Source organism: Oncorhynchus gorbuscha, linkage group LG06 (assembly GCF_021184085.1).
Source record: "Oncorhynchus gorbuscha isolate QuinsamMale2020 ecotype Even-year linkage group LG06, OgorEven_v1.0, whole genome shotgun sequence".
NCBI lineage: Eukaryota > Metazoa > Chordata > Actinopteri > Salmoniformes > Salmonidae > Oncorhynchus > Oncorhynchus gorbuscha.
In genome coordinates this window covers 18838301-18859439 of record NC_060178.1, presented here as the reverse complement: position 1 = coordinate 18859439, position 21139 = coordinate 18838301, and the positions used below count along the sequence as shown (strand labels likewise).

General features: G+C 42.6%; 1 protein-coding gene and 1 pseudogene across 3 annotated transcripts; both read right to left on the bottom strand.

Annotated features, from left to right (window-relative positions):
- Positions 1–764: 764 nt before the first annotated feature.
- On the bottom strand, positions 765–10674 carry LOC124037404 (annotated as a pseudogene).
- LOC124037647 (pseudouridylate synthase 7 homolog) lies at positions 10134–20660 on the bottom strand. 3 transcript variants are annotated; one of them, XM_046352571.1, is made up of 17 exons: positions 20551–20660; positions 19596–19943; positions 19402–19486; positions 18289–18399; positions 17998–18142; positions 17211–17228; positions 16580–16691; positions 16407–16484; positions 15669–15797; positions 15391–15516; positions 15133–15194; positions 14844–15004; positions 14442–14568; positions 14079–14180; positions 13732–13861; positions 12319–12410; positions 10134–12149 (listed from the first exon to the last, which is right to left on the bottom strand). In XM_046352571.1, exons 1-17 carry the CDS (start codon positions 20658–20660, stop codon positions 12013–12015), a joined length of 2073 nt encoding a protein of 690 aa, XP_046208527.1. In that variant the 3' UTR covers positions 10134–12012. The 3 variants fall into 3 exon arrangements, with proteins under 3 accessions (XP_046208527.1, XP_046208529.1, XP_046208528.1); XM_046352573.1 differs by having other exon boundaries at positions 20547–20652; XM_046352572.1 differs by lacking the exon at positions 17211–17228.
- Between the last annotated feature and the right edge of the window lie 479 nt (positions 20661–21139).

Genomic DNA, 21139 nt, shown 5'->3' with positions numbered 1-21139 from the left:
GCAAAACAGTGTGTTAATTTAACACTGTTCCTCTGTGTATATTGGTCCACAGACTCAACACTTTCAGTGTTAATTTAACACTGTTCCTCTGTGTATATTGGTCCACAGACTCAACACTTTCAGTGTTAATTTAACACTGTTCCACTGTCTATATTGGTCCACAGACTCAACACTTTCAGTGTTAATTTAACACTGTTCCACTGTCTATATTGGTCCACAGACTCAACACTTTCAGTGTTAATTTAACACTGTTCCACTGTGTATATTGGTCCACAGACTCAACACTTTCAGTGTTAATTTAACACTGTTCCACTGTGTATATTGGTCCACAGACTCAACACTTTCAGTGTTAATTTAACACTGTTCCACTGTCTATATTGGTCCACAGACTCAACACTTTCAGTGATATTTTTGTTTTTAATGCTGGATAATTTGCTGTCCATGTTTTCCAACTGCATAATACATTCCCCAGTGTTGACTGAGTATTAAAACATAAGGGTGCTGGAGTATGGGTTGTGGTTAGCATAAAGGAGGAATTAAATACTGACATTGGGGGAGATTAAAAACAAACCATCTGTCTCTTCAGGCCAGTCCTCGGGGGTATCTGTAAGTCCCACGGCACTGATACGAGGGGTGAATTTAGTCTATTTCTCGTGGGTTCAATCATTGTTTAGGGTCAAAGTGGGCACAAGCACAGTGCCTTCATTCTCCTCACACTGTAGCTGTGTGTGTGACTGCGTGCGACTGTGTCTGGCAGGCAGACGTCACTCAGAGTTCTTGTATTTGGTCAAAATGTTGTACAACACCCTCAAGGTGGACTTCAAGTTCAGGTTCACAATGTCTATAACCAAACAATGCACACAAAATAAGTAATTCATTATTTATTGAAAACAAAAATAAACTTCTCTCTGAGAGGGAAAATCACAAACACAAAGAAAAGCTCATGCTGCTTGACTGATTCTGGGTAATATTGGTATACAAACATAAAAATATACACTTTTCTTTTGACAATTCATCCTGTGAGACTTTATATTCAGGAAGACAAAAGCTGGCAGGGTGAGTGAGGTTGGGTGTGTTTGGGTCACATGCTGGCTTAGACTTACATCAATGTTCAAGTATCTAAAGTGAGAAAAGAGCTCCACCTACTGGACAGCTAAGACATTAAAGATACTCAAGCATCATGAGCATTCCGATGACAGTCTACATTCAGAAAGCTTCCCTCTTCTATTGAAAGTTCACTGCCTGCATTCCCCATGTGTTACCGCTCTCCCTGTTCATCTAATGGAGGGGTTCCCAAACTTTGTAAAAACAATTACAGCCAATGTTTACTTTTTTAATTGGGGTTATTACAATCTATTACAAATCAGTCTGATAGTACTTTTGACAGTATTTCCATCTGAAGGAAGTATAGTTTGAAGTGTCTGAAATGCATCAGAAAGGTATTGGGATGTTCAGAAGATCATCAGGCAATAATGTTGCATGATATTCTGTGTAGAAAAGAACATCATTGCACATTTTCTCTCACAACCCCATTTTTAAATCAGGCAAAAACACATGGGGTCGCAACCCCTAGTTTGGGAAACACTGATGTTATATATTGTGTCAGTACTGTACCGTCTGGTTTGGCTTTGGGTTTCTTCAGGCCTCCGTCCTGCATCAGCTCAAAGGCAAACGCCACATTGTGGACCTGAGGGGAACCAGGGGAGAGAATGAACAAGATGAACCTGCTAGCGGTCGACCAAAGAAACACCACTTCGACAAGTCCACCTCTCACAGAGAAACACCACTTCGACAAGTCCACCTCTCACAGAGAAACACCACTTCTACATGCCCACCTCTCACAGAGAAACACCACTTCTACAAGTCCACCTCTCACAGAGAAACACCACTTCGACAAGTCCACCTCTCACAGAGAAACACCACTTCTACATGCCCACCTATCACAGAGAAACACCACTTCTACATGCCCACCTCTCACAGAGAAACACCACTTCTACATGCCCACCTCTCACAGAGAAACACCACTTCTACATGCCCACCTCTCACAGAGAAACACCACTTCTACAAGTCCACCGCTCACAGAGAAACACCACTTCTACATGCCCACCTCTCACAGAGAAACACCACTTCTACAAGTCCTACCTACCTTCTGCTCAAAGTTTTCCAGTGTGAGGAAGAAGCTGTAGAGGGGGACAAAGTAGTCCTCCAGCAGTCCCATCAGCAGAACCAGATAAACACCATCAGCAAACTTGGGTTGTCAAACATTGGCAACACATGAGGATATGGAAGAAGCAGTGGTGACCCATCATTCAGGGCCAGTTATGAACCCCACCAAGACAGAGCCCCACCTGTTATGAACCCCACCAGGGCAGAGCCCCACCCGTTATGAACCCCACCAGGACAGAGCCCCACCTGTTATGAACCCCACCAGGGCAGAGCCCCACCTGTTATGAACCCCACCAGGACAGAGCCCCACCTGTTATGAACCCCACCAGGGCAGAGCCCCATCTGTTTAGCAAAAAAAGTATTATAGTAATATTTACTTGCTTGTTATTTTAGCACTAAGACGTGTCACATATCAGTTTGCAAACAAAGTTTTAAAAAAATGTATTGAGTTATTAACAAAGCTGCATACAAACATGGTCTATTTGTTGCTTTCTTGAGTGAGGCAGCTCCAAAATGCAGGTTTTTCAGCCTAGCTCAGCGGCCCAGTGGAAAGTACAGAGCGTAGGGGTTGGTAATCTTCTGTCACTCATGGGGACACTAGGTCACTGCAAAATCTACAGGGAGAGCTAGAAAGTTTAATCAGTTTTCATGTGGTTTCTTCCTTCACAGACTCCATGAAATGATGACCGCTTCCTGGTCAAATGATTAATTCTGTGTGTGGTTTCCTAGAAACAAGGTTGGCTGATCTTACCCCTATTGCGCAACTTAAGCCACCAACCCCTAAAGTGTAAAGGAACGCATGTTTAAATCTCTCTTCAAATATTTGACCTCCCTCATAACATTGAGCTTGTCAGGTGTGTGATCCAAGAGTGTGTCAAATGCATCCCTTTCTGAGATGCAGTAAAAAAAAAGGGGAAAAATAAATCTACCTATCATCATTCTAGAAAAAACAATAGAAAACAGAAATGTTATTGTCATACCTACGTACACAATAAGGATCCCCCCTCTCCCCCCCAAAAAGAAACCTAACAAAAACTGAATAGTACTTACTCTGTAGTGCTCGTCAGCTCCTTGGTCACATGACGTCTGCAGTACGCCCTCCCTTTTCGAAAACAAACTAAACAATGTATACAGGTCAGTGGAAGAATCTGAATTAAGTCCTCTCTCCACGTCTCCTCAAAACCCATTGGATGAGAAAGCCAGAGGTCCCTCCCAATCGAGGATGTGAGGATGAATGCAATTGAGATTCTCCCAATGAGTCATCATCATTTATTCTTTTATTTCACCTTTATTTAACCAGGTAGGCCAGTTGAAAACAAGTTCTCATTTACAATCATGATGTGCAACAGATAATAGATGTGTTGTGTCTCCTCACCTTGACCACCACCACCTGTACAGACATCTGTTTAGACAATCTGATGGGGGACAGATAATAGATGTGTTGTGTCTCCTCACCTTGACCACCACCACCTGTACAGACATCTGTTTAGACAATCTGATGGGGGACAGATAATAGATGTGTTGTGTCTCCTCACCTTGACCACCACCACCTGTACAGACATCTGTTTAGACAATCTGATGGGGGACAGATAATAGATGTGTTGTGTCTCCTCACCTTGACCACCACCACCTGTACAGACATCTGTTTAGACAATCTGATGGGGGACAGATAATAGATGTGTTGTGTCTCCTCACCTTGACCACCACCACCTGTACAGACATCTGTTTAGACAATCTGATGGGGGACAGATAATAGATGTGTTGTGTCTCCTCACCTTGACCACCACCACCTGTACAGACATCTGTTTAGACAATCTGATGGGGGACAGATAGTGCATGACCAGAGTCACCAGCAGGTACAGTATGGCCACCGGGTTCTTGGTATGGATAGCTGTGGATGGAGGAGGGGGCCAGCAGAGGGAGCTGTCAGCATTCACCAGGTTTAAATTGTGACTAAGGTCAAATGTTTTTTAATTAAGTGCTTTCTAGAGGTAAATTTAATGGTAAAATTATTATTTTTATTAGATACTTTGTTAGCATGATATCAATGAAAACTGCTCACAATACAGAATATATTATTAAGTGTGTTAAATGTTGTGTTAGCCACTCGGACTGGCAATTGAATGGCACCTATCAATGTTTGGTCTTAGACTGTAAAATACAACTCACAGTCAATGCTCTACACAATGGACCAGCCGTAAGGCCTGAGCAGCTGGTTGACAGACTCCAGTACCGTTTGGAGCATCTACTTCTGTCTTCTCTCTGACTGGGTCACCTCAGCCACATTTAGCTTCCGACCCGACAGCTTCACTGTCACCAGCAGAGAAGAGACACACAGGGACTTATAAAGCAGTCGCTCAGAGCATCATAATAAACACAAAACACACCTACACACTGCAAATGCTTTATAAACACTCACCCTAAACACTTACACCATTTATCAGAATCAAAGAAACTGTGAAAACAGTGATGTTGCTAGCATCAAAATATTATATTAGTTCATCAGAAAAACACCAAGCTCAGCCACAGACACTACACAGAGTCCAAACAAATTATTCCTTACCAAATAAATTCTAGAGCACCTGTCCATCATAGCAATCCTCCTCCAAGTCTTTGAAGATGATCCTGTCCTCCTCCAGCTCATTGTTGATCCAGTCTATTAACACCTGGACACAGCAACATCCTTTAGCATCAGAGTATGTTCTCAAAATAAAGAGATACACACTACTGAGAGATGTGGATAAGTCACCTACCCTCTGAAGATCTTTCAATGGAGGATTCTCTGGAAGTTGGGTTCAGCATGTTCCTCTCAGCATTCTCTTCTAAGAAAGACATTGGAAGAACACACTCAACGGCGAAGCCATAGGGCTACAACTGGTACACATAGAAGTAGTACATATCATCATCCACATTTGAGAGTGCAACACTCTACACAAACATCCAACACACAGAGTACACTTCTCCTGTGTACTAGTGTACACTCAGCTTGGATCATAAGAATGATTCAGACGATGAGTGGAATTAAGACACAGGGGGTTGTCCTCTGCACGTTGCTCTTTCATTTCCTCATCCACCAAAAGTCACTCAGTCACAGTGAGTCCCCCAGAAGTCACCCTTAATGAGCTTCCGTAACCCCCAGTTGTAACCCCCAGTCACTGAGAATCACCCCAGTCAGAAAGAGGCAAAGACAAGTACAATCGTCACCGAAGGTCAAGTGTCAACAGTCAACCAACAGTTTGAGTTGCTGTTACCCAGCAACAGAGGCATATTGTACAATGCATTCGGAATGTTCAGACCCCTTGACTTTTCACATTTTCTTACGTTACATCCTTATTCTAAAATGGATTAAATGCATTTTTCCCTGCATCAATCTACACACAATACCCCATAATGAGAAAGTGAAAATAGGTTTTTAGAAATGTTTGCAAATGTATTAAAAATTAAAAACAGAAATACCATATTTAGATAGGAATTCAGACCCTTTGCAATGAGACTTGATTGGCAATGTTAAGTACACAAGCCACCAAATCCAGAACGAAGTCCTTGAGGGCTTAGCTGAGATGGTACAAAGTGAAATATCCAGAACGAAGTCCTTGAGGGCTTAGCTGAGATGGTACAAAGTGAAATATCCAGAACGAAGTCCTTGAGGGCTTAGCTGAGATGGTACAAAGTGAAATATCCAGAAGCTGAGAAGTCCTCCTGAGGGCTTAGCTGAGATGGTACAAAGTGAAATATCCAGAACGAAGTCCTTGGGGGCTTAGCTGAGATGGTACAAAGTGAAATATCCAGAACAAAGTCCTTGGGGGCTTAGCTGAGATGGTACAAAGTGAAATATCCAGAACAAAGTCCTTGGGGGCTTAGCTGAGATGGTACAAAGTGAAATATCCAGAACAAAGTCCTTGAGGGCTTAGCTGAGATGGTACAAAGTGAAATATCCAGAACGAAGTCCTTGGGGGCTTAGCTGAGATGGTACAAAGTGAAATATCCAGAACGAAGTCCTTGAGGGCTTAGCTGAGATGGTACAAAGTGAAATATCCAGAACAAAGTCCTTGGGGGCTTAGCTGAGATGGTACAAAGTGAAATATCCAGAACAAAGTCCTTGAGGGCTTAGCTGAGATGGTACAAAGTGAAATATCCAGAACGAAGTCCTTGGGGGCTTAGCTGAGATGGTACAAAGTGAAATAACAGGAGAAGCAAAGATGAAAGTGATATATCCAGTTTTTAGCTGAGATGGTACAAAGTGAAATAACAGGAGAAGCAAAAGAAAGTGACGTTTTTAGTGTAATTGCAGATTGAAACCAAAGATTTAAGGAAAAATAACAAATGTCTTTAGTTGTGAGGTACTATTACAACGGGGCCATCCACAAAAGTTTTACACTTTAGATCAGCTGAAAGCTTAGATGCAGCAGGTCTCATAAATTATAATTGATTGCCTTGAAAAACATGGTCTGGACTACAGAAATAATCTTGTGGGGCAAGGCTATGACGGTGCATCCGTCATGAGCGGTATGCATTCCGGTGTGTCTGCACAGATTAAAAACAGCGTGAGATTAGCATTTTATGTGCACCGTAATGCACAGTGTTTGAATTTGGTTCTTGTCGATGCTGTAAAATCAGTGCCCGAGGCAGCTAACTTTTTTACTCTCCTGCAGAAGCTTTATAACTTTGTATCTGGCTCATATGCTCATCTCAAGTGGCTTGCAGTTCAGAAAGAGATGCATCTACAGCAGCAGCCCAGGGAACTACGGAGACTTACTGATGTAAGGTGGGCATGCAGGTATGCCGTAATCTGAGGGACAGGCTTCCAGCAGTTCTGAGAGTGCTTCAGGATATCACACTTGAAAATGGTGGTGATAAATCAGTGGAGGCAAGGGGCCTTCTTTCTCAGATAGATTTACATTTCATAGAGCTTTTGGTTACTTTTTGTAAAGTGCTTGGTGATGCCAAATGTCTTTCTGACATGCTCCAATCAAGCTCTCTTGACCTAGCAAGGGCTGAGGATCTAGTAGGTGCCCTTATAAACACATTACAGGACTACAGAAGTGAGGGTTACTTTGGAGAACTATGGAAAGAGATTGTACACTTATTTTTCAGTGCTCTGCAAAAACAGCTTAAGATTTCACGACTCATTGATGATGAGCACTGTAGCAGAGAAAAATTGTGACCAAAGTGATGTTGAGAGCTTCCAAAGATCTATCTATTATCAGGTGCTTGACAGTCTCACAGCTGAGTTACAGAGGCGTTTTCAAAGAAGAATTGCGAGATAATTTAAGGGGTCCAGTCTCTCAACCCAAAGAATACAACATTCTTGAATGAGGAGCCCGTTTGCCTTTGCTGAGTCAGATTTAGAGGACCTCAAACATGAGGTTCATCAAACCAAGCTGCTTCTTGATAGGAGAGAGAAAAGTGGAAGGGACAGACCGTCTACTCTCCTTGACTTTGTTGTGTTTCGAGAAACCTTAAAGGTCTTCCATGAGCACTTTCGACTTTCTAAGATTTCTGTTGTTACACCAGTCAGCCGTGTTTCTTGCGAGAGAAGCTTTTCAGCTATAAATCTGATTAAAACCCACCTGTAACGGTACAAGCTACATTATTTTCACATTTACATTTTTGTCATTGAGCAGATGCTCTTCTCCAGAGCGACTTACAGTCTAGCATCCTACTTATAAGTGGTACTTATGTTATAGCAGTTTTAAAGTTGAAGAAATGGCTTGATTGAGAACCTAGCCAATCTCTCACATGGGCCGTTCAGTTCTGTTGTTTGGGGGGGCAGGATCTCCAAGTAAGGTTTGGACGGTCTGGCACACTGATTGGGCTAGTGAGGTCAAGAGAGTGACACTGTTAAATATCACAGTCTATGAGTGACAGTCACCTCCAGGACTGTACAGTTTCCCCCCCAGCCAGGGACATCGGGAGGTGGGTCTGGTGGGCAAAGATGTCTGAGGTTTCACACATGACACTGGGACAAAACATGAAAGACATTCATTACAATAAAATGACAATCCCTCCACACTCGATTGGTTATTCATCGAAAGGTTAAATGCCTTACCTCTGGGTCTCCAATGGCAGAGTCAAAGTCAGCACAAATACCAAACCTGGGCTGAACTGAAACAAAGAGCATTGATTTAATTCAGTCATCATTTGAGATTGATCATCAGACATGTTTTGTGAGTGCAGCAGATGCAGGAGAATGCCTCACCTCAGATGCGAGTTCATGGAAGACGGAAAGGTAATCACTGTTCTCCTTCCTCACCTGTAACCACTCAAGAGATAAAATGAAAACTGAAGGCATAATGCTACTGAGGAAGAAACAAGGGCTTCTTAGAATTGAAATGACTTCTAGAATTCTACTTCTATGGCATTGACCTTGTTCCAGGTTAAGTTGCTGTTGAAGCCAGCGCCCTTCTCTTTGCCCACACTGTCATAGTCGGACTCCCTCAGATTGGGCCAGAAGCCTTGGTGCTCATAGCGGTGCTAGGAGAAGTAGAGCACAAATGGGAGACAAAGAGGGGTGTCAGTCAAGATGGATTAGCAGCCAAAAAGTCCAGTTAGGATAAAGAAAAGACTCTGAAAAGAACTGGAAGCTGTCCGTGATGCACGTCCCAGGCCACTATCAACATCCTGGGAAAAACAACAGCACTCTTAGAAAAACACCACACATTCTCCTATTCTATTTCTAATTCTATTTTCAAAGGCATACACTGGAATCCATTAGGAGTGGGTTCTATCCAGGTCCTGCTCACCTCTTGACATTGTAGTGTTTCTTGGCATAGTGGGCAGCGATGGCTTATGTTGTAAAAACACAGAAGCCGTTGCCAGACTGTGGTGTCTGATAGAGAGGAGGGAGAGAATACCAACTACCAGATACTGTTAACTGACATACATGAAGTCCATGACACCTCGACGGGCATTGTAAATATAACAGCTGAGGGCTAATCTCTTTATATAAATCAAGGACCACTTTGGAAACAATTGTTTAATTAGGAATTGTAAGTGCATTCCTCTGAGAATACATTGTACACGCTATTGTTTGTTTTTTACACCCAAAATTATATTAACCTATTATTATTGTGGAAAATGTAATCCAAAGATTAAGGCAGAGAGTATTAAATTGTATAATAACTTTAATCAAGCAACTGCAGGGGAGGGAGATCTGATTTCACAGGGAAGAACTCAGGAGTAAATGGTTCCATGTCCCTTATATAGTGGGAGGTGATAACACAATCATATTATTTACGCAAGTTATTTCATACAAGCAACAGTTCCAGAACACAATGGCCTTGTGTTAGGGTGCAGACATAACAGGAGTCTATGAAAGGCATAACATCACAGTGCAACACAGAACATATCCCTTGAAAAGTTACAACAGCTCACCTCACATTCTGTCCCTGTCCCTTCAGACCCACCTGACCAGAGCCATACTGTTCCTCACTTTCCCAGTCATCACTGTCCACCAGTGGTAGATGTCCTACAGTTGACCAAGATACCCGACAACTTAGCTAGCCACTGCTTCTGGCAGTTTCAGTCGTGTTTAAAAAAAAATATATATATATATATTGTTTTGTTGTTTTTATCCTGACCACTACACATCTCAATTGGGACAATAAAGATAATTATAGATAGCCCATTTCATCTCAGCGGTTAGAAGTAGACTTATCCATACTGCAGTGTGCATAGAATAACATAATGTACAATAAGGATGGAGAATCACATAGGAATTTGTAGCGGGTCATCTGCTCATAAATCAAAGCAGTTCCAGATCTCTTTAAAGCAGAGTTGTAAGGACTTCAATGCCAGAAGGACAGGAACACAACTTTAAAGCAGAGTTGGGGGAATGTAAAATGTAAAAAAGCTGTACCTGTAAAACACACTGCAGAGCAATACAACTTTATATTGGATTTAGAGGAACACATTTATTGTGTATTTATTAGAGATGTTTGTGTCACCTGACCACAGGACAGTTTTGATTGGTTTTCATACCAAGGAATGTGGACATTTACACATTTTGAATTTTGTTAATGAAATTCAATAATAAAGTGTGACGTGCAGATGTTGAGGTAAAAAAAAATGTTGAAGTAAATGTCAAAACTTCTCTCCCTTGTGATATGAATTGGTATAATATCTTACTTAGGCCATGTAAAAAAAAAAAAATGAAAATATGGTGGTCACTCACAAGGTTACACCAGTCCTGCTAGAAAATAATGTGCTAGGAGGATATGGAAGAAAATCATACTAACACAAGATTCAAATATATAAACAAATCTGAAGTGCTCCGTTACAGAGATTTGTTTTCCGAGCATGACATAACAGACAATTAAGTAAAACTGCATGAGATCCTTCTCAGTATACCAGGGTAACTGGCTGGTGACTGGATTCTGTCAAACACAGATTGGAGACATGGCACTGATAGCAGGCAATCACTACAATAACTACTGCCAGCTGGCAAGAGCCACCCTGCCAGACGGTAAGCTCCACAGCACCTGCCATGACCAGCAGCAACCGGGGCATTGTCTCAGTGCCGACTGGAACCCAAAACAGAACACTGATCTATCATTGCCAAGATGCATCTTTACTGCCACCAACCAGAAATAAGTGCCCCAAAGCACAACACTACTATACATGTCAATGTCTATTTAATAAAAGTGTTTTAGTCAAGCAACATTAGTTTTATGACAGTAGATGCTCCCATTTTTTGACGATGGAGCTGTAATTCATAGGACTGATCTTCTTGGGCTGAATAGTTACTATAGGCGTCATGATACTCTGAAAGTGGCACAGGCTGGAACAGAATGCTGTATCTCAAATGTCTGATGAAACAAACCTTCTCCAACAGTCTTCACTCAACATTTCAATTCTCGCTCTGTAAAAAAAAAGAAGCTTGTTTAAAAAATAAATTAAAAATAAACATTTTAGTTAAAAAAAGCAAACGATAATTCCGTACAATCAGAGACAGTTCATTTTAGTCCTGTGGGAAGTAGCAGGGGCGTCAAGTTTTTGTATCTGTCTTTGGGGAAGTGGGTGAGAGTCGAGGTGGTGGCCCTTAAAGAGGAAATCTTTCTACCAGAGTTCCAGAGAATAGATATTGCTATAGATTGCCCGAATTGATACGATAACAATACATAGAACACTACGATTAGAACAGTAATGTGCACCACTGTTTAGTATTACTACTAGTTTGTTGTAGCCATCACCCATATTAGTTGTAGCCATCACCCACTACTAGTTTGTTGTAGCCATCACCCATACTACTGTTATGGTAGTGAAAGGTATCAGCAAAATGCTGCATGCACAAGTGGCCGTATCAATCATTTTAGGTTCATCGTCGCAGCCCTACCTCAGAACACCCCCATGGGTTACTGAGAAACTCCTAGACGTCACCTGTAAGTGCTTAGGCAGCACATCACTCATTTCAAAATCATCTCTCTGAACCCCACCAGTGCAGAGACACTAAAACCTCCTGATAAAAGAAAAGGAAATAACAACAGAGATGTTGCTCTTGGTTGTGTGGGTGGCTATGATGATTTACATCACTATGACACACCTTGAGGAATGACTTTTGGCTTGGCAAAGTACCAAACACACTCCCAGTCGACAGATACTCGCACATACAGTATGGACTGCTCTGCAGCCTGTAAAAACAGCCCAGTAGTTTAGGCCTATATGTATTTAAAGGGCCTATTGAGGAGAAAGTAACAATACAGAAGGTTCAGATAGAAATGTATCGCGTAGACAAGATATGATCGTCATATCGAATAGGGGACTCGTGTCAGCTCTATTCATTCAATTTCTATCTGCAACGTTCGACATCGCTGGATACAGCTCAGTAAAATGTTGTTCTGTGTTGTGTTAGTTGAGCCAGATGGTGTTGAGCTGGGTCTGGTTCTTGATGCTGGTGTCCATCTTGAGCACCTCTCTGATGGCCATGGTGGCATAGGTGGAGGGAGGCAGAGAGAACTCCATCCTCAAAGCCCTGTACTTCCCCTCTGGAGGTGGGAGGAAGAGAAGAGAGGAGGGATGATGAAGAAAAAAAGAGTGAGGCAGAAACTTCACCAGAAAGAGGGCTGTCAATAATTCTTTGTTTTTCTCTACTCCAAGCCAAGTTGAGGAGGAACACAAGTGATCAATGTACAGCAACATGAAGCTAGAACAGACCTTTGTTGAAGACCGGAGGAGGTTGGTCCTCTAGTTTCTCCACATCCGTGTGAACCAGAGAGATGCGAGGGTCATCATAGTTAATCACCTCCCTACACAAGGAGACGATACAAGAAATACAACTCAACATCGTACCTGAAGAAATTGAGGACAGATTATCAAAAAATGTACTTGAAGTGCATTTAACAAAAGCCTCAATAATTATTAGGTGGGTGCTTATATATTTGTCCATTATCACTCATGTACAAGTGTGTATTATATACATGTAAATAGGACATGTGTTTTTTGCATATCCCAAATCCCCGAGACACCCGTGGCGAGCGGGGTCACAGCCAGGGTCAGCCATTATCAGTGGCGACCAAGGAGCAAATTAGGGTTAAGTTCCTTACTCAAGGGCACATTGAAAACCGTCACCTTGTTGGCTCGGGATTTAAACTAGCAACCTTTCAGTTACTGGCCCAACGCTCGAACCTCCAAGCTACCTGTTGCCCTAATAAATAACTAAAACACATAGTACCAGTCAAAAGTTAACACCTACTCATTCCAGGGTTTTTCTTTATTATTTACATTGTAGAATACAAGTCAAGACATGTAAACTATGAAATAACACACATAAATCATGTAGTAAGCCAAAAAAGTGTTAAATCAAAATATATTTTACATTTGAGATTCTTCCCTCTGAACCAGCTTCATGAGGTAGTCACCTGGAATGCATTTCAATTAACAGGTGTGCCTTGTTCATTTGTGGAATCAGTTGAGCCAATCAGAACAGCTCAAATAAGTAAAGAAAAACAGTCCATTATTTTAATGGAAAATGTCAAGTTTCTTCAAGTGCAGTCACAAAAACTATCAAGTGCTATGATGAAACTGGCTCTGAATGAGGACATCCTCAATCCAATTGAGATGGTTTGGGATGAGTTGGACCGCAAAGTGAAGAAAAAGCAGCCAACAAGCACTTAGCATATGTGGGAACTCCTTCAAGACTGTTGGAAAAGCAGTCCAGGTAAACCAGGTTGAGAGAATGCCAAGTGTGTGCAAAGCTGTCATCAAGGCGAAGGGTGGCTACTTTGAAGAATCTCAAATATATTTTGATTCGTTTAACACTTTTTTTGGTTACTACATGATTCCATATGTGTTTCATAGTTTTGATGACTTCACCATTATTCTACAATGTAGAAAATAATAAAAAATAAAGAAAACCCTTGAATGAGTAGGTGTACAAACTTTTGACTGGTACTGCATATCACATTCACGCACAATTTTTATTAAATAAAGAAATCCTCAGCTCCTTTTTACGTCTTTTGAATGTGTAACGACATTTTGCATAATACTATTAGATAGTTCTTTACTAGTTAGCTATGACAGAAAATTGTTCTATTACTTGATACAGGGGTGATAGTGACTGTTACAGACCAGCTGACGTCACTGGGTTTGATGAGGATGCGTCGGTAGGCCCCGGCCAGAGAGTAGTCCCTCACCCTGTGTCTCATGTTGTCAATGTCCAGGTTATCTGCACTCAGCTTCTCCCTGTAGCCCTTCCCCACTGTTACAGAACAGGAGGAAAGGACACAATCACATCTGAAACACACACCTCACACACATATCTAAATAGAATAGTATACTCCAGAGATATGGTAGTCCAGGGATTGAAATTCTTCTCCTGCTCTGCTTCGACCCCCACAAACAACAGGCACCAGAACAGCAGTTGTGTGGGAACTGTGCCCTGACATGGAGGATAGGAGGATGCAGGGCTCTCTTACCGTGGTGAGTGGGGTAGATGACATCAAACCCTGGTAGGGGCATCACCACGTCCTGAATAGACTGGGTCTCTGCCTCGGCTGCAGACAGCACGAACGCAGTGCCTGGAGATAGAGGGCGTATAGGATGTGTACATTAGTTGGTTTGAGCCCCTACATAGAATAAACACTAACTCAGTCCAGCCTAGCAGGTGGTCTTGAAGCCCTCTGTTCGACGTGGATTATCACACTTGAGAGCCATCTGTGAGACAGGCACTCTAGGCTGTGTGCTCGTCCTCTACAGCAGATTTAACAAAGGATTTAAAACTCAGTTGTCCCCAAATACACCCACACGAAGGCGCACAAGACAGATAAGATAGGACCCACCTCCTCTGAGCACGAGGTCTCCCTCCACAGCTTTCAGCCCGAAGGCCTCAATGCGTCTGCTGACCATGGTGTTCCACATAAAGCTCTGGTAGCTGTGGATGTACATCAGCCGGTTGTTACGAGGGATCTAGAAGATGAGGGCCAACACAGGGAGTTAACCCACTGTACGTAAACCTGACGAAAACAGACTGAATGAATCAAACAAATCAACAGTGGACCCGTGCGGCCAAGTTTGTTTCTCACCTTTTACAACATTTAATAACATACAATCCATTGGAAACACACATGGATAAATAAATCATGTACATGATGTTTGGAAAGTGTGTGCAAGTCACCCATGACTTCTCGATTAGTCAAAACAGTGCATTTGCCAGTTAGTTTGTAAAAGCTGGCTCAGCTCACCATGGCAAATGCAGTGATGATGTTCTTCTTGCCGTACATGGAGAGGCCTCGGAGCAGCTGTCCCTCCACACAGCGTTTCACAGGTAGCTTCTTAAGCGCTGCCTCTGGGTCCTGGGACTGGGCCCACTCCTCACGACACTTCACTAGGTAACCTTTCTCCGCTGCAGAGAAAGGTCACGGCAAATTAAGTCGAACACGTGATCTTGCAATAATGCTTTGGCCATCTGGTGTCTGACATTACATGAAAAGCATTCAAAACATAGTCAAATGAAGGAGAGTGGCTGTTTACCTCCAGGGCGAGGCTTCAGGATCAGATCTATCACTTCATTCCAGTTGTCTTGCAGGATGGCTCTGGTCCAGACACAACAACAGTCAAATCACCTATCCCCTGCCTACCCCATACCCGTGGGCCAGCTCATAATAATGGCTGGAATGGTATTGTGTTTGATACCATTCCACATATTTCATACCAGCCATTACTATGAGCCCGTCCTACCCAATTAAGGTGCCACCAGCAACTGGCGTACGTGTGTGTGTCTGTCCTTACTTGCCAACCTGGTGTGTGGGCACGGCAGTGGTGCCAAAGCGCTGCATGCCGTAGTAGTTGATAAAGCCTGTCTCTCTGAGGGAGGTCATGGCCTGCTGGACCTGGTCATCTGTCCCGGTGATGTTCCTGTGGGAGACAACCAGCCAGTAACAAAACAGCAACGCTGAGCAGATTAAAAGTTGTTGCTATTTGAATAAATGGGGATTGGGGAGTAGTTATAGTTACAAAGAATGTTATAGCAAAGACAGACATCACACACACAGCTAGTATCCACTGACCTGATGACCACAGTGAAATGATTTCCCCGTAGTTCCCCCAGTTTCAGAGGGTGTTTCTTGTAGCAGAAGTTTCCCAGCTTGAAGTTATTGAGGCACTTGTTAAGGTGAGACAGTCTTTCTGCTGTGACCCTGAAGTCACAGGCAACATAAAGGCCCAGTGCAGTCAAAAACAGGATTTTCCCATGTTCTATATACAATTCCACACAAGGAGGCTAGAATAATAGTGTGAAAATTATGATAATGCTTTTTAGTGTAAAAGGTGTTTGAAAAGAGTGGCTGAAATTTCTGCTTGTTTTGCGTGGATGGAGTTTTGGCCTGTCTGGCGACAACCACCAGGCAGTATAAGCTCATAGAGCAATAAGATCCATTTCAGGTTAAATACCCCTCCAATTAGGCCCCTCACTCAGACCACTCCCAGAGAGTCCTAGTAAAATTCTTGCTTGAGAAATTGATCTTCGCTAACAATCAATTTTTGTAAAAAATAAAAACATTTATATATATCTAAGCAACCTTTTATTTGAAAACAATCACAGTAAAGGCTCTCCACAGAGATTTCATAGTCAAATAGAGCTTCGTTTGTGCTTGGTTCCCAAAATCCTGCATCACAAAAGTATGTAGAACTACGTAGACAAACCTCCGTTGGATCTGTTGCAGTTCCATTGCATAGAGGATGTAGAGCCCTTAATGTACTTAATTACATGTTTGTCAGTTTGATGAGTGGCAGGCCACCACACTCACTTGAGAACTGCAATCTCCTGCACAGTGATGGCTCTCTTGTCCTTGGTCCCCATGTAAGAGAACACATTAGGCCTCATCCTAGAGAAAAGCAGACGCACAATGTCAGTCAGGAGTTGTACAGTTTTTCTTACACATCCTGTGAGAAATGCTATGAAAAAAACCAAGTGTTCTACCTGAGGAACTTGGACAGCACGTTGATGGCCTCCATGGTGTCCTTGTTCTCTTTGTAAAGGACAAAGTGGCAGAAGGCCCCACGGCTCTTAGGCCAGGAGTGTTTCCTGGGGGCTGTCCAGGGACACAGGAGTAAGTCGTGGAGACATCAGATATCTAACACCTTCTGTCACCAGAGAATACATCCTCATCAGTGTCCAGGCCTTTGATAAGTTACTGAAACTACCTGGCGCCTTCATCTTTTTGGGTGGAAGCAGCTTCGTTACGGGCCCCAACACATACAGCATTAACCACTTCTCTAACAAATAATGCCGGGAGCATCCTGCATGTCCCAAGATGTCAGAATAATTTAAATGCTGCACTTGAACACTCATACCCCATTGCTCTAAAGTATAAACTAACCAACTGAGGTTCTGTTCCCTTAGACTGAACAATATGATAACAGTTCATCACACCCTGAAAATAGTCATGACTATTTATTTACCATAAAGACAATCGTGCAAGACTGATGATGCCATGACAGATGATATTTGATCAGATGTGAGGCTACCAACATTTAGACTAGTCTCCTGAAACCTTTAAATTGCATATACCTCTCTCTTTTTCTGAGCAGTGTGGACAAGGATTTCTTACCTGCAGCGATTTTGTCCTCTGTCCACACAGAGAAGAGCAAAAGGAATAGAATATAAACGATAAAACTGTTAATAAAAGAAGTTTATGGACCGTTAGGCAGACAGACCGACAGGGGTGGCGAACCAGCATGCAGGTTTGGAGTGCTGTTGTGTCAAACCGTTTCTGTGCAGCAAGTCATGTGCCACGGGCATGACAAAGCAATTATTTGATGACAACCATGCCGTGCTCTTTTTGCACAAGCTACTGAATTCACAGGAAATTATTGATTTGAATAATGTCAATGTCTTAACTGATCTCAAAATAGGCCAGTCAAGGAGATTCTGCTGATTTGTTGGGCCTAAAAGTCAAGATCCATGTGCTCTCTCACAGGCCATGGGCCTGGTCAGGATCTTCATGCAGTATCATCATGCAGGTTTGTTGTGTTGACATTGCACATGCACCTGTTCATTCATGCAGCCTGCATTTTATCCCATACGCTAGCCAACCCAGTATTTTTTATTTTATTTAACTAGGCAGTAGCTACTCGGCTCAGACAGAACCACATGCAGTGAGAACCAAAGAGGCCAAGCTGAACAAGGGCATGCAGCACAACCCTTTCCAACCATTCAACAATAACTTTCCTCATTCTGAAATGTAAACTCTTTATTGAAGCAAGAGACACAAACTTGAGAGCGACTTGATTCTGTTCTATGACAGACGTTACAGAGATTTCACCCTGCGAAAATAAACCAGAGATACAAACCCAGAAAAGGTCCATTACACCCATCTCCCATTCTCTTGTCTATACCTGCGAGTGCTTTCTGCCCGGCTGCGTGGTAGGCCACGATGAACTTCTTTCCCTCCCGCTCCTCTGTCTTGGTCTCCAGTCCAGGGTACAGGGTCTTGACAGCTTTGTGGACCAGGGTTCGTTTCTCTTTGGTGTCATCCTCCATCTGTGTTCAACCAGAAGCAACTGGTCACCTTTCAAGATAGGTGAACTATTCAACGTTATATAAAACCCACTGGTCAAGGTGGATAACAAACTACTACTAAATTCTCAGACTTAATTAATGGGTTTTTAGAAAGTCAGCGTATTCACCTCTATGGACACGTTGTCCTCTTTTTTCTTGAAGAGCTGCAGCTGCTCAAGTTGGTGTTTCTGCTCCTCTGTGAAAACCTCAGACCCTGGCTGCTCTGCCACACTGGCTTCCTAGCACAAGACAAACCCAACATCAGTTTAAAGATGGAATCCACAGTTGGGGAAGCAGGACTAACTGGTGTATTCAGGTGGCCACACACATCTCTCCAAAGTGTGCACAGTTGTCCCTAAGCAATTTTATGATTCGAAGAAGAATCTTCAACTATAAGGTACTTTTTGGAGCTCTCTTAGCTGTGCTGCTGAGGAACTAGAGCAAGCACACTTGTAGTTTTGTTTGGAACACAACCTGCATCCCTGAAATCACAACTACTGTTGTTGTTTACGCAATCCAAAAGCGGCCCATTATAAGTTGCAATCTGAGTCAGGTGGCCATGATTTCTAAGCTTGTTCTCTTGCCAACGTGACTCGCTAAGTTATAAAATATGATCTTACACAAGGCAATTTGGTGCAGCTAGGAAGAAGTTGTGAGTGCATTCAGGTGCGTGTGCTTTCTTCACAATATAACATATGCTCATTGTGTTCAGAACTACCCAGGGTATGACGACACTTCATCTTGTAAGTTGACATCAAACATAGAAATCATAAATATTGACACTGTATATGACATGAATTTTGAAGTGAGATGGGACTGGGACTCACGGGTGTTTGGCTTGCTTGTCAAGGATGTATTTACTATAATCCTTAACATCTCATCTTAATTTACAGCATTTCTCTTACTTAGACAAAACATTTTCTAAAGATACCCAATTACCAGGAGGGATGAGGTCAACTTCTTGTTGTGCGCGGTGCTCAAATTCAGAACAGTTGTCAGTCAAAACCCATACAGCACTGTGAAGTGCAGAGGAATAGCTCTGACGTCACGTATAGCATGTTACTGTACAGCCACAACGTTCCAATTTAGGTGCTTATTAGTGCTCAAATCTTCCATCTCAATCACGTATACGGGTACGGGTGTAAAGGGCTACGGAGTCAAGCTTTAACTTCAGGAATGATTATGTTTCACTCTAAAACTGCAAGACGAAAGACAGTTCTACTGATACATTGTTAGCTCACCTCAGCCTCCTCAGGGACCGAGAGATCATCCAACTGCACTGTCTTGCCTTCTTTGTTGACCTCATGTACGACAAAGTCAGAGTACCTAAATAAAGAGGATTAGATTTTCTGTCATTGTGAAATGCACACAGCAACACATATACATCACGCCATGGATCAGATCACACTACAGCCTGACTGGAATCAGTACAAACCTCTCCTTGAGGATCCCAGAGAAGCCCTTGTGTTCACTGACAAATTTCAGAATCCCCACATCCAGCTCTGTGAGCCCATGCTTCATCATCTCTGCAAAAGCCTCTCCAGAACCTAACCCGGCCCCTTCTCCATCCTCCTCTTCCAGTGGCTCTGTCTCCTCCCCCTCTGGTTCTTCTGCCTCATCCTGGGCTGGCTTGTGAGAGTGTCCTCCTCTGTTGTTCTCATCCTTCTGGACTCTGGGTCTCTTGGTGCTGTGGGCCACCTCATCCTCCAAGGCAGGGCAGGCCCTTTTCTCCCCCCCAGGGGCAGGGACCAGCATGGGCTCTGTATCCGCCATAGGACACAAGCTGAGGGTCAAGAGAAGATAACAAGGACATGTGAATGAATAGGTCAACATCCCCACCACTACTAGACACTTCTCTTACACTAACTATTGGTAGAGTTGTGGCAAACACTGACTTAAAAAATATATATGTAACATTTTAAAATGTTGCATGTTGCGTTTATTTTTGTTCAGTGTAACTTGTTAGTATAAATGTAAATATAACATGATAATTATTCTGGTTGGCTATAATCAAAGACAGTAAGTACTCTGTGCTAGCTAGCGGGGTTCCTTGCTGAAACAGTGTAACAACAACTTTTCACCCTGTGACTAGGATGTAAAGGCATTGTTGGTACAGTTCCATCCAACTGTCGAATTGCAAATAAATGGCAGATGGTTAGGAGACGTGTTTAATTTCACATTTTTCTTTTGACATCATCAACTGGCTAGGTAGTTTGGTTGCTAGCTAGCTAACGATAGATATTAGCGCATAACAATAACCTAAGTCGTAACATGACTTGCTAAAGGAGCCAACACATGCTTAGCCATGGAAAAGCTATGCATCGTTACATGAATGCCAAATAAAATACTGACATAAACTGTTATTTAACTTTGAAATCTGATTTACCTACTTATTCAGTAGAGTACGCACAGTGAAGTACTCCAGTTTTCCTACACACGTGTGTGTGTGTGTGTGTGTTTGCTCGAATCCGGAAAAAGTAATGTCTTGAAACCCGCCCATATCAACACTTATTGGCTGAAGGACATGTCAATAAAAAAATCTCCCGTTTCTTTAACGGTGGTGGTACTCGTTTAGCATGGCCCGGTATCCCGGGTGTATGGAGATTTCCAATGGAGCTGTCTAAAATGAGAGGTCGGGGCCCACAGATAGCATATGATAGCGAAACAAGTCATTTAGCACGTGGAGTAATTAATAAGATTCTGTGTTTTCAAATACAAATGATTGCTTTGATAACAACGCGTTTATATGCCTTCCTAATGAAAACTAGTTAGAAAATTAAAACATATATTTTATGGAAAAGATATGTATGTTTCTGGAAGATGCACCATGCTGCCTTTTTCACAACCGAGCAGCGCCGATTACTGTTCATTTTGAGAAGGTCACTCACCCCTTTTGCCCGTTTCTGTCACGGGACTGTTGCCCAGCATAATCGAATCCGCCGACTTGGATCAGAATTAGGGTTACATTGGCCAAACGCC

Excerpts from the sequence above, each read along its gene's own strand:
- LOC124037647 (XM_046352571.1), bottom strand. The coding sequence starts at position 20,660 with ATGGGCGGGTTTCAAGACATTACTTTTTCCGGATTCGAGCAAACACAC. Across the intron at positions 18,143-18,288 it reads AGGACAACGTGTCCATAGAG|ATGGAGGATGACACCAAAGA; the intron begins GTGAATACGCTG and ends GGTTGAACACAG. Across the intron at positions 12,411-13,731 it reads AAACCCAGTGACGTCAGCTG|GGAGGTGATTAACTATGATG; the intron begins GTCTGTAACAGT and ends CTCCTTGTGTAG.